This window comes from Centruroides sculpturatus, unplaced genomic scaffold (assembly GCF_000671375.1).
Source record: "Centruroides sculpturatus isolate CEXI.00-Female unplaced genomic scaffold, Cexi_2.0 scaffold221, whole genome shotgun sequence".
NCBI lineage: Eukaryota > Metazoa > Arthropoda > Arachnida > Scorpiones > Buthidae > Centruroides > Centruroides sculpturatus.
The window spans coordinates 588,438-602,503 of NW_019384612.1; the positions used below are offsets into that span (position 1 = coordinate 588,438).

The following is a 14,066-nucleotide window of genomic DNA, read 5'->3' on the forward strand; positions in this document are numbered from 1 at the left end:
AACAGAGAATAAACTGCCCAAATACCCTTAAACAAAGGAAAAGTACGTCCTTTATGAAGGCATAGAGCCTTTACTACATGAAAATGAAAATTAATGAATACACTGTGTACAGTAATTTACCTGATAAGACAGACCTCAGAAAAATACTTTATGAGGCATAAAGCTGTCTATAATGAAAATTAATTAACTAAGGATTTTTTTGCCCTGCGGAGGTGTGGCCGAGTTATCCAGACTGCCGGGTTATCGAGTGCCGAGTTTGAGGCTCTACTGTACTGTATAATTCCATTTAGGCCAGATACTTGTAAATGTGCATGTAATATTTTACTTAAAATATGGTACTCTTTATTTGTATTCAATTTTTACAAAGGAAAAACTGATTTACCTATTTTATGTTTTTTTCAATATAAAGTTTATACTTGAGAAAAATATATAATGTACAAAACATTTCATAAAATAAAACTTTTTTATTAAATACTCTGAGTGAATTGTTCTTGTTACTGTTTCAATATTTAAAAAGTCATCATTTTTTATGACAAAAACTAATCTTTTGTAAAATGAATAATTAACAAGAAAACAGTCCAGAAGTGTTATTTAAACCTTGTTATATCATACAATAATTTTGCATGAAAGCAAACTGCTTTCTTAAGAAATATTTTCAAATGCTTAAAAAATAATTTTAATAGCTGTTACATTAAGAGTTTATTAAACTCATTATGTGATTTAAACTAAATTTATTGCTTTTTTAAATCAGATTATTATGTATAGTTTTGTATATTCCCGAAACTGATATAATATTGATATTAATTTAAATTTTAAATAATGTAATAATTTGATACTAAAGGCTGGTTTATAGTTCAATGGCAATGTGGATTTTCAAGCTCGTTCGCTAGCCGTTGCCAGCACATAACTTGTCGGAAAGTAGTGGTGGTGGTTTATAGTCAAAACTGAGCATCGTTTAACTTTGGAACTGCATTGCTAGTCTACAGTTTTAAATGCAAACCAGAAAGAAAGGAATGCTTCAATTGAATGGATACTTAAAAGAATTTTTTGTCCCAAATTAATAAGTCTTCAATCTAAGATTTTATTATAAACAACATAAAAAAGCAAATAAATTAGGAAACAGATCTAAGTGAAGCAAACAGTAGTAAAGATCAAGTCTTTTTAGTATCAAACAATAAAGTAACTATTTTAACTAATTTTTTTTAAAAATTAAATTAACTGATACTTTAATATTGACAATGGCAAAATGAAAAATCTTTGCAACAGATTTAGCCGAACAGAATAGGTAGTGGTGGAATAATGCAGCACCAAGCATCATTGGTAGTTTGATAATTAGTAGAGCAATAGTACAGTGAATTTCACAGAACACATCTGTCAAAGCACTACACTGCCACTGGACTATAAACTAACCTCAAATACTAGCTAATTCTTTATTCATACAGAAATAAATAAAAATAAAATTCAAACTGTTTATTAAAGAAGCCAAAAATAAGAATTTATTAAAAATGTTTTTGGCAAGCTTCACCTAATAACATTCAACTTGACTTCAGTTGGGTGTAGTTACCTGAAGGTGGCTGAAAATTATACCAAAAATATTCCCAAATAAAACCTTATTTTTGACTACATTAACAAGCAATGCAAGTTTTCTTTTTATTTAAATATGGTGCTAAGTTTCATTCATTTCTCAGATATAAACTTCTATAAGTAAGGTGTTTTTGTTATTTCCATTATTAAACAATCAAAGGGTGATATTAAAAAATACTTTTATCATCATTTTACATTTAAATTAATATATCATTAAGTAAACTAATCTAACTTAAAATGTCATATTTCAAAAACATTAAATAAAAAAAAAAGTCTTAAATGAGAGATGCCAATAATATTTTACAAAGTTAAAGATAAAATTGTAAACTACATTAATATTACACAAAATTGCTTTTATTACTAAAAAGCTGAAATAGAAAATAGTGTATAAAATAGTAATACAATTTTAATATTTAAAAATTCTCTTATATATAAAATATATTATTTCAGATTATATAATTAAATATTTAAGCAGAATAATTGTTATTAAAATCTTTAGTAAAATAACCAAGAAAAGATTTGAATTAAAAAATACTTACTGAACAGTTTTATAATTAATATTACTTCTTTTATAACACAGAAAAAATTGAAACACTTGCATCAATATACAAACTATCATAATATATTTAGTATTTTTGTTAAAATGAATAAATAAAATTGTAAATTTAAAACTGGTTGATATGCTTTATATAAATCATAATTAAAATATTTAAATAATTGAATTAATAAATAATACATACTTTCTTCTGTTGAATTCACTATTGTTTCCCTAGTAACAGTTGTGGAAGTTACTTTCCTAACTGTTTCTTGTGTTCTCACAACCTTTGATTCTTCTCTAGTTTCAACGACTGTAGTGGACTCATCTGAATTTGTTGTCCTGAAAGATAAGAGAGATTATTCATATATTTATCTTCCATTTATATATTAAGATATAAAATATAGAAAAAGAGTAAAATACCCTATATGATCCCTAACACTATCTATAGTAATATCAAGGTCTCTCCTCTCCTCATCTTGTGAAATATTAGAAATATTCCCATCTTGTTTAACTGGTTGATGTTCCTCTTCAGCAGTATCATTAGAAGTTTGTGTTTTCTCTCTATTAATAAAAATTTTTTAATGCTATATATTTTATTTTATTTAAAAATATTTTCAACATAATAAACAAAAGTAATATATAAACAAATAAAATTAAAACTTTATTAAAAAAATTATTGTTTTCATTTATTTCTCATAATTAAACATTCAGGACAAATATTAACTATTTATAAATAGTTAATATTTGAGATGGAATACTGTATAACTTTTTAAAAAATCTTTTGAATTATTTAGAGTAGATAGACTTAAAATAATTATTTAGCATTGTCTTCTAACGACTTACACCAAATATCATCCTAATTGATTAATTACATAAAAACAGCCATTTCAAGGTGGTGCAAAATTATACTGGAGATTTTACTATATGTAAAACATCTAATGGAAATGACCTCTATGATGAGAGCATCTCTAAAAAAGAATAAATTTTACAAACAAAATTAAACATATACATTTTATTTAAAATTAAACTCAACAATCAGTTGATCAAAGGAACTCTCCAACTGCAATCACTTTTAAATATCAACAACTCATAGCCCGAGTAGTAAATACATCACCAAACGATCGCCTAAATATTTAATTAATTTACTATTTAATTAGCCATATTATAGCCCGATATTTAGGCGATCGTTTGGCAATCACTGTTTTTGGACTCCTTCCATCCTATGGTCACTAAGAGGACTTTTATCAGGCCCACAATGGGGCAGCTTGGTAATGAAGGACAGTAGACCTGACATACTTGGGATGGACCACTGAAAAATTCCTGGGGTTTTTCAATCCACCTAGATTCTTCCTAGGTCCCATAAAGCAGTAGGCTGGTATGCACAGTACCTTAACCTTTTGGCTATCTGTAATCACTTTCAATTTATCAGTTTTGGGATTTTCTACTGTGTTGTAAGGTATTAATACTTACAGTGCAGTTGGCTAGGCAACAATTAACAATTACTCTTATCTGTTTTTAAAAATGTAATTTTTCCAATCCTATTGTAAATAAGAGAGAAGTATTTGTATAAGTGAGGATAAGCAGGTGACCAAATCTCATTCTTAAAATGGTTTTTGTAGAGGAACAGAAAAATCATCTCTCTTTGAAATGAAAAGTTATTGCCTTATGGAGATTTTACTATATTTTGTCATTTCAATTTTTCCTGATATATAATTCAAATGGAAATGCGTAAGTGAATATATTGTTTCATTCCTATATCTGTACTTACAACATATGCTTAAATTACTTAATCATTTGAACTTCATACTACAGAGTAAAAACAGGCTCAAGTTTATTAATTGGTCAGGATAACTTATTCCCACATTGAAATCACAATGTAAGGCAGAAATATAGATTCTTGCATTAAATCTAATGTTAAGTTTTTTAAAATTTCTCTTAACTATTAATTTGTTTTTACTTAAAATTTATTTTTATTTGTTCATAAATAGTGGTTAGGAGATTAATGATATAATTATAAACTTGTTTGTAAGTAAAGTAAGTTATAAATATGACTAAATAGTTATATTAAATTATAATTAATTTGCATCCTTGAATAATGTCTGATTTTTGTTGTAGTTTTTTTTAGCAATGTAACCTGATGACTACATATATTGCTAAAACCAGCAATTAAATTCTGATAACAATGCATAAAAATGCATTATATCACATGCAAAATAATAATATATTACAGGGATTGAGATAGACTGATGAAACAAGGCAAAGCAACACTGGTAATATGTCAGTGAGCTTTCCAAGAGGATCTTCTATGGGAAACTGGACCCTATTTAGGTGTTACACAAGTGAAGAAAATCTGGTAAATTCCATTGGCCAGTCTATTGATCAGGCATGAACCTGGGATCAATTATAAGTGTAAAGTGGTTTCATCCACTTAATCACACAATGTTAGAGGGACATAGAAGACAGAGACAAAGTTTTACTGATAGGTTTGTGGATAATATATGTAATTTAGCCAAATTCCTTTATTGATCCTGTTTGATCAAGAGATAATATAAATACAATCTTTTCAACAGCAGTTCAAATTACCATGTTTTTGTTTTATACAGTTTTAAACATCTCTGATCATCTACTTCAACAACTGAGAGCCAAATTCTAGTAGAATAAATAATAATACACGCTCTTAATTTCTTTATTTTTAATCTGTTGAAATAATTTTTTTTAATGTTAGGAAATACAGTAAATATGAGAGACAGATTTGCAATGATAATCTGAAATAAATTTGTACAATAATTTTTTCAAAATATCAGGAAAGGAAAAACAAAATTTAGATTTTGTTTGTTGATAAATTTCAGTATATATTTAAAAAATCTTGATGTCTGTCATCATAAACTTTCATAAAGTATAGTGTTCAGTTTTACTTGAATAAATGTTAAATTCGTTACTAAAAATTGTAAAATTTTAAAATGTATTACAAAAAATTATAATCTATATAATCACTCATGCAACAAAACAAAATATCTACTCTAATTCACATCATCGTTAAAGCCAGGTAAGACTTGTTGTTCGAGGTGCCTGACCACCAATTCACATCATCATTAAAGCCAGGTAAGACTTGTTGTTCGAGGCGCCTGACCACCAATTCACATCATCGTTAAAGCCAGGTAAGACTTGTTGTAAGACAATATCTACTCTAATGTTAAAAATGAAAAATTTTACTGTTTTATAGGGACTAAGATTTGGAAGAATCTTAACAGATCATAATATTTGTAGAACATATTAAAGTCTAGAGTTACCACATCATTTTGAAGATAATCTTTTAGATTATTGTAGAATTACAAACTAAAGGTTAGCACACTATCATTTACACATTGAAATATATTTTGATAATGGCTGTGTCTAAAATGAAGATTTTTTTCTTGTTAATATAATATTAAGAATATTTTAATTACATGTTTTTTTTTTACAGTTATGGTAAACGTTTTACTAAACTTACAAATCTCATAGTTTATTTTGTTTTTGCACATTATCAATGCTTTCTAATGCACATGTGTATGCTACACACTACTGTGTTTTATTTTATTAATATTCTTAAGATACATATTACATAAATAAATGCTTACATACAAAACGACTAATTTTCTTCCCTTACATTTAGATACTATTTTTAAGCTATTTGCAATGCAACTAGTTTTCAATTTATGGAATTTATTTCAAAATTATGAACAACAAATGACAAAGAATGAATTATAGTTTAATTTTTTCTGAATTACAATTATTGTTTTATTAACCAAATTAATTTAATTCTACAACTAGAATTAAATTAATTTGATTACTAATTTACAATTCCATATATTTTTAATGAAGATATTTGTAATTATTTAAATTTTTAAGATTTTGATTTAATTTTTCCTTTTGATATTTATAAATTTGATAGATATTTTATAATAATATAACATATTATGTGATACAAACAAAAGTCAAATTGTGAATTTCTTCAACATAATTATTTTTAGTCTCATGATGTTTTCAGTTTTTTCTTTGAGGTATCAGTATTTAAATTTTTCAAAGAGAAACTTACAAAAATCATCAGTATCAATAATATAATGTTACATATTCATAAATGATGATCACAGATGTTTTCAACAGAAGCAATATAATGATGAGGAAAGTTTATATTGACTGGTATTTACATGAATAATATGTACTTGTTATAGTGCTAACTAAAAAGTTAATATGATTCCTATTGAATGTAAGAACTTTTTATATTTGCTGAAGGACTTTATTATAAACAAATTAAATAAATATACACATTTGAACAATCTATCTAAAGTGAAAACAAAACTATAAGTAAAAGTATAAAAGTGATTGTGACAGTTAATTTGCATGTAATAACGTATTTATAAAAACTTTCTTCCTTTTAGCCTCTAAATTCAAAATGTCTAGAATGACAAAGAAGTAAAAAAAAATCATAGCAAGTGAAGAAAGATATCCATAAAAAATTTATGGCAATGTGAAATACAAGTAAAAAAAAACAAAATTCATTGTAAAAAATTTAGTGTTTCCAGGATGGTGAATGGACATAGCATGTTATTCAGAATAATTCTATTGATAGATGCACTGAATACATTGTGTTCACATGTTCTTTCTCTTGTTTACCTTACTGAAGAAAAAAAATTATCTGAAATTAGCTATTTGATATGTACTTAAAATATTATGTGAAAAAGTCCCTCATTCTGCAATTTTTTTCTCTCTCCTAATGGAAACAGTGAACATAATTAAGAAGAAATATGCTCATAACAATTTGTTGAAATAAATATTACACTACTTTTTCAAGTGATAAAAAATTAATCAATAAACACAATTTGCAAATTAAACTAACAACTTCATACATTGATATATTTGAGAGGACTCAATTATAGTAAGCATATAAAATAAAATTTAATGGTTCAAACTGGTTCTTTTTTAAAAAATCTATTGCTTTTATTTCAATTCACAAATACATAATGTAGACAAAACAATTAATTCATTTAAAAATTAAAATAAGAATTAATTTTTTTTTATCATTAAAATTATTGACTCTTTTACATATATTTATTTCTCAATTCTTTTTAATTTTATAAGATTCTTATAATTTGGTTTATTATACTGTTTTAATTGGCTAATCAATAAGAATCATTTGATATTATTAAATAAAAACAAAGTTTAAAATATAAACTTTTTATTAAACAACGTAATAATAATGGAATAGAATAAGACATTAAATTTTGGAAAAATAAAAATCAAAAATATTTATTATTGTTATTAGGTAACATTCAGTTATGAAAGAAACAATACAGATAGTCACAGTAATATTAAAACTGTTAACATGTTTAATTGCTAATACATTGTGATTGATATCCTGATTTACTATTTAAATTGCATATCTTTTAGAAACAGTGAGAGAAATACAATGATTTAAAAAAAATTAGTTAAACCTTACCCAGTAGAATCAGCTGCAGGTACATCCTCAGTAGTTTCTGCTATTTCAGTCACTTCAGCAGTTTCATTAACTATTACTTCTGCATTTGGTTCATCAACTTTATTCTCCTGTTCTTCTTTTGGTTCCTCTTTTACTTCTTCTTTTGTTTCAATTATTGGACGGCATCCTTCAGGAAGTTCTATGCTACACAAAACTTGAGTAATATTGCTTGCAGACAGAGAAAATCTTTCAAATTCACATGGTGAATGCAAATAAAAGCCTTGACCAGTCTTTGAAAATACCAGACTTGAAATTCCACTATTATAAAAAAAAAAATAATAATAATAATAATTAAGAATTAAAATAAGTTTTTAATTTATATCTTAAGTAAAGTTATGTGATTTTCATATGTATTACAAAAATATTTGTAATTAAAAATTAGATGTGTGACAAATTTATTGAAATTTTATAAATCTTACAACATTTCCAAACTGTTTATGATGCTAATATCATATTAAGTTTTGGTACAAAATACTCAATGGTATGCATTACACAAATTATGTCAGAGACACTTTCAATGTTACTGGTAAATATATTATTAAGCTATCATAAATGATTTCAGCAATAAATACACGAATTTTTTGTAATAAAGAAATTATTTTTTACAATACTAGTTTATAACTAATTTTTCATACAAACATTGGCCATTAAATGAATAATAGTATTAAACATTATCCTGGCATACTTGGAATTAAAATATGAAGTAATCGTTCATGAAAAAAGAATATAAAAATAACTAATATGTACAATATTGTGTTATTAATGTCAATGAAACTTAAAGAAAATTTAAATATGGTACCAATATAAAATGTTTTAAAACATGATTTATATTACATAATCATAACTTTAAATTAATATTCATTAGTATTTCTTGCAAATTAGTTACATTTAATGTAAAATCAGTCATATTCTAAACCAGTGATTCTCAACCTTTTTTAATCAACTTTAATAATTTAAAAATTTGGCGGCACACGATTACTTTGGTAAGTACCGCAGGACAACCAGTGATGTCATAACAGTGATTTTTAAACATGGTTAGTTACTTAGTCACATTTTCTAAATGCCTTGGTAACTACAGGCAGTGTTACTGGTAACAATAAAAATAAACCATTTATAATGACAAAAAATATATTTTATTGATAATATTTTGAAATTATTGCAATCTCATAAGAGTAATATTAATAAAATAAAGTAAACAATACATTAAAGTTTCACAAATTTAATTAATTTTTGGTAACTACCAGTAACACTGGTTACAATTTCCAAATGCGCCCTAGGAAGGTAGAACCGATTGAACTACTTGTTTGATGTCGCTTATGTATGAGTATTTGAAGTGTGTTGAGAATCACTGTTCTAAATCAATAAAATATATAAAAGAAATGTACATACTTTATATCTTCACGTTTAAGGCACAGTTGTACGAGCTGCCTTCTAAGTTCAGGAATACTATAAATACTTAAGCTGCCTTGATTGGTAAGACACGTGAGACAATATTCACAATAGTTTTCATCTGAAATAAAAATAAACCATTTATAATGATAAAAAATATATTTTATTGATAATATTTTGAAATTATTGCAATCTTATAAGCGTAATATTAATAAAATAAAGTAAACAATATATTAAAGTTTCACAAATTTAATTAATTTTTGGTGTCAGCAAATACTATTCTTAATATCTACTTCAAAATATAAACTTACCACTTTTACTCCTGAAATTAGCAATTCCAACTTTTCGAACACGAGCTCCCTCGTGAGCGGTCAGTTTAAATTTGCAAAATGGCTTCAAACTAGGCAAGGTAAAAACCTGTAACAAAGAAATTACTTAGAATTAAAATTTATTTTAAAAAAATTTTATTTATAAAATTTTTTAATTCCTTGTGTCATATGTAAATTACACTTTATTGTGTCAAATAAACAAACAAGAAGGAAGACACAATTTCAAAAGTAAAGATAAAAATATTTTTAAATTAGAAAACTATAAATTGTAATTATCTGTAAAGCAGAGATCTTAAACTAATGTAAGATTAAGAATTTAAATCTAATTTAACTACCTTATGTAGGTATTTTAACTGTAGGCATTATCTACATTATTAAACTTAAGAAAATATATAGTATATTTGTGAAACAAATTATTATTAAACTGTGTTATAATTTAGTGTAAATACCTACAAATGTTATCACTGGACTGTTTATATTTCTATCTATTTGTGATATTTACAATAAATAAACAAGCAATATTATGCAACGAGTGTCACAATTTTTCAATTTATTATATTTACTTTTCATGAATATCTTAATATTTTATTTTTTGCATCTAATGTTTTTCAATCATCATTATCATTTCATGAATTTTGATTGGCTCTATCATGACAAATAAAACAATGATTTGCACAATATAAATCTGTAATGCATAAACTTGTTGAATTCAGAAATCAGACTGATCAGCTGTAATACATAAATTACATTGTATTTTTATAGATTTTTAAAAGATTGTAATAAACTCTCAATCATGAAACTTAATGCTAATAATATAAGTTAAATACACAACAATTTTCTATTAATCATTTTTTCTCATTGTATATTAAAGTTACTTTATTGTGATTTTTATAATTATGATTTATGTGCAGATAAATCTGGCACTAATATAATTTTTCTAAAATATTTTAAAATACTGGAAGTTCAGAAATTCCATTAATTGAGGGCAAATATGGCTTTAATTATTAATGTTTCAAATAATGTCTTGTTTAACATTTTGTAATTTTTTTCCAAAAATATTTTTATTTCAATAATTTAAAAAATTAAAAAACTTATGAAAACAATCTGTAGAATGATTGTCTAATGGTGAATTAATTATAAAATCTATTGAAATAATGATAGTAAATAATAGTATGTTTTCATGCTTAGTTTATATGTATAAATAATAATAATGTGTTTGCATCCAAGAAACTTAAAATCAATGTTGTTCTACATATAATTAACATATTTTCCATGCCTCATTTTATGATCATCAGAGAACAAAAATATTTTTTCTATCATAGATTTACAGTAATAATTGATAAATCTATTTTAATAAATGAGGACTGTAATTTATATTTATTTATTTTTAAAAAATAAATAAATATAAACTACATTCTCATTCCCCCATCTTAAAGATGGGGAAAATGCCATAAGATGATAAAATATGAATTGAAAAGAAAAGAATAAAAATCATCATAATAGATAGATCATCCTCAAAATTTATATAAAATCTTTTTTAAAAAAATAATTTTTGTATTGCTAAATTGTATATTTTTGTTTTAGAAACAGTTATCAAGTAATAAATAAACACTAACACTAAAATCAAGCAAGGAAAAATACTTCTATAAGCAAAACAAACATTTTCGACTGTTTTAAATAGTCATCACCAGCATCAAGTTATCAAGTAGAAAATGGATTTCCCCCATTAGTTGAACAACATTTACATGTAATTATTTATAAAATTAATTCATTTTGTGAAATTAAAATGTTTAAAAATGAAACAATTTAAAGTTTTAAATTTATAATTAAAATTAATCAACTTAAACAATAAAATTAGAAATAACATAAGGCTTACTTTAAATTGTTCTTCTGAACAGATAAGAACCCTATGATTTCCAGTATAATCTGGTGCTTTAGCCCTCTGATTTTCAATTTCCAGTGGTTCAGGTAATGGGTAACCATTATGATCTACAATCTGTATTGCTATAACAGGGGCTCTATGCTTTAACTGAATTTCTTTTCCTATATAAATAATAAATTAAATCATAATAATAAATCAAAAGTTTACTAGTAAAAGAGTTCTTAATGGCATTGTGAACTGCCCTGTATTTATTTAATATCTGAAAAGTATTAATTTTTAATTTTGCAGTAAAAATTAAAATTTTTGTTTTAATATAATTTGCAAACTATAATTTCAAAAATAAAAAAGCCTTAAAAGTAAAATGTTCTGTAATTTTTAATACATACTTTAAAAATTTTTCATAAAATAGATTATTCTATGTAATAATCATATCCCCACATTCTTATTAATCAGCTCATGTATTAAATTATGTTTTTATTAGAAACTCCAAAAATTTACTTTTTTATTTAAAAATGTAAAATAATTTTTTCAGCAATCAACAGTAAAATATATTTCTATATACTAACCAAGTTGACAAGTTACAGCATCAGAACTTCTTTTTTCATTATTTGGTAGAGACATAGTAAAAACATATATTGCACCAGCATTAGTTCCAGCCCACAAAGTTGGTGTGGTTACAACATCTATGAGAAGAAAATTAAATCTGTAATATGGGTTTGATTGTATATAAATGTTCTAAATTAGTATTAAAATATAATTTTTTGTTTTGAAATTTATAAAACTTGACATTCCAATTCGTGAGTCATAAAAATTTTAAATAACTTAATAAAAAGTAAGTTTTATACAGTAGCTTAAAACAGTAGAATCTCATTTTAATGGATTGCTCGGTTTGCTGAAAATCATTCGTTATTCTGAGAAGCTGTTATATCACAAACAACGGATTCTCTATACACCCAGGAAAATATCCATTATTTGAGAAAACTTGTTTTTAACCTTCTACATATAAGAAATACCAGTACTTGAAGCAAGTTGCATATGCTCATTAACACTTCACTTGACTTTTGTTAAACTTGTCTATGTTCATTTGTTTTTATGCCATTTTTTTGCTCATTGAATACAGCACTACTCGATATTAGTGATGTTGTGTACAGCCTGTTCATTTATACTGAAACTTATCAGGAAGGTCTACACGACTCGATGGCCTCCCTAAATTTCAGCACTACACTTGGACCAGCATCAGAATGTTCACTAGATGGCTCTTCCTCAATAGTATCAGCCTGCTGACTCTGTACAATTCTTCAATTGTACAGTACTGTACATATCCTAGATGTAACAAGTGCATCTTCGAATGCTACTAATTCTTGGAAACACCCAAATATTAACTAAATATTGAAAAAACACAAAGTTTACAATAGATATAGCTACAAAAAAAATCTGTTTTTCCAAATTACAGATCCACTAGGAGTAGGTAAAATTACATTGATTTGGCAGAACCTGGCAAAAAAATCCAATGTTACATGATCCATTAAAACAAGATTATACTGTAGATAGAGAATTAATATAAATAAGAATATAATTGATAAAGGGGGAAAAAACTATAAAGGAAAGATCATTTCAAGGAATACAGAACAAAAAAATTAATAAATAACAATACATGTTAATTTACTATATTCTTTTAATACTGTTTTTTAATAGTGTTAAATTATATCAGAATTTCAAAAATGACCATTAATTAAAAATTATTCAACGATAAATTTCAAGTAATATTTACACACAACACTTACATTTAATATCCTGCTTTATTGGAGTGCACTCTAAAGAAATCCCTAGTGCTTTCAAATCTCAGCTTATTCTCAAGAATTATGTGTTGACTGCTATCAAAAGATGAGCTGAGAAAGCTTGAAAGTACTAAGGAATTGTTAGATTGATTATGTTCTAATAAAGTAGAACTGCATTTAAGTGTTACTTATCAAGAATTAGATATTAATATTTTCTATATATATATAAAGAAAATTTTACATAATCAAGTAGTATACTTACTGTTAATAATGAAGCTTTTTGCGAAATATAAGCAACGAACCATGGAACTTAAAGCATCATCGGCCGAACGTGCTTCAACTTGTCTTTCTACAGGTCTTGAATCTGTTGCAATTGCAGCTTGAGTTGGAGAATGACTATCACCTGATGGGGCATCTAAATCTGTCACAGGTGATTGTTGAGGGCTATAAAATATTAAATAATGATTTTTCTTAGTTTCTAATAAGAAATAATTGTAACCAAACAAATTATTATGAAAATTATTATATCAACTTTAATTTAATACTAAATATTCTTAACAATCTTATCAGTCAATAATATACTTGACAGTTAATTTAAGTTATTGTTATTCTCTCTTCTACATATATTATCAAGTTTTCAACTGTTAAAGTTTAAATACTCAGAATTTTAATAAATTTATTGCATTTTCCATTTTGAAGAGTATGTAAAAAATTAAAACAGTTAAAACTCTAAATACGAGTAAGTTTTAGTTGTAACTTCAATATCGTTTAAAATCAGCAATCAAATATTTACTACACAAAATAAATCCTTTTTATTAATTAAAGTCAAAAGTTTAAACATCAATTTTTTTATTTCTGTATTTAGATTATTTGTCTGAAAATAAAGTTAACTATTATTAACATTTCCAAAATAATTTTATCAGTAGCTTAATTTTAACTTGATCAAGACTCATGAAATTCTGTCTTACTATGATACATAAAAAGGGTGATAAATTATCTCCAAATAAATATAGACCAATAGCTTTACTTTCAACTTTGAGAAAATGTTTCA

General features: G+C 25.1%; 1 protein-coding gene across 2 annotated transcripts in view; it reads right to left on the bottom strand.

Annotated features, from left to right (window-relative positions):
* LOC111625274 (lethal(2) giant larvae protein homolog 1-like) overlaps positions 1-14,066 on the bottom strand; it is an 88,521-nt gene that overhangs the window by 9,531 nt on the left and 64,924 nt on the right. For both annotated transcript variants that reach the window (XM_023368376.1, XM_023368377.1), the window contains exons 13-20: positions 13,278-13,459; positions 11,804-11,920; positions 11,232-11,398; positions 9,338-9,443; positions 9,027-9,147; positions 7,599-7,895; positions 2,543-2,683; positions 2,325-2,461 (exon numbers count right to left, since the gene is read on the bottom strand). In XM_023368376.1, coding sequence (XP_023224144.1) covers positions 2,325-2,461; positions 2,543-2,683; positions 7,599-7,895; positions 9,027-9,147; positions 9,338-9,443; positions 11,232-11,398; positions 11,804-11,920; positions 13,278-13,459 — 1,268 coding nt within the window. The remainder of the gene's footprint in view (positions 1-2,324; positions 2,462-2,542; positions 2,684-7,598; positions 7,896-9,026; positions 9,148-9,337; positions 9,444-11,231; positions 11,399-11,803; positions 11,921-13,277; positions 13,460-14,066) is intronic.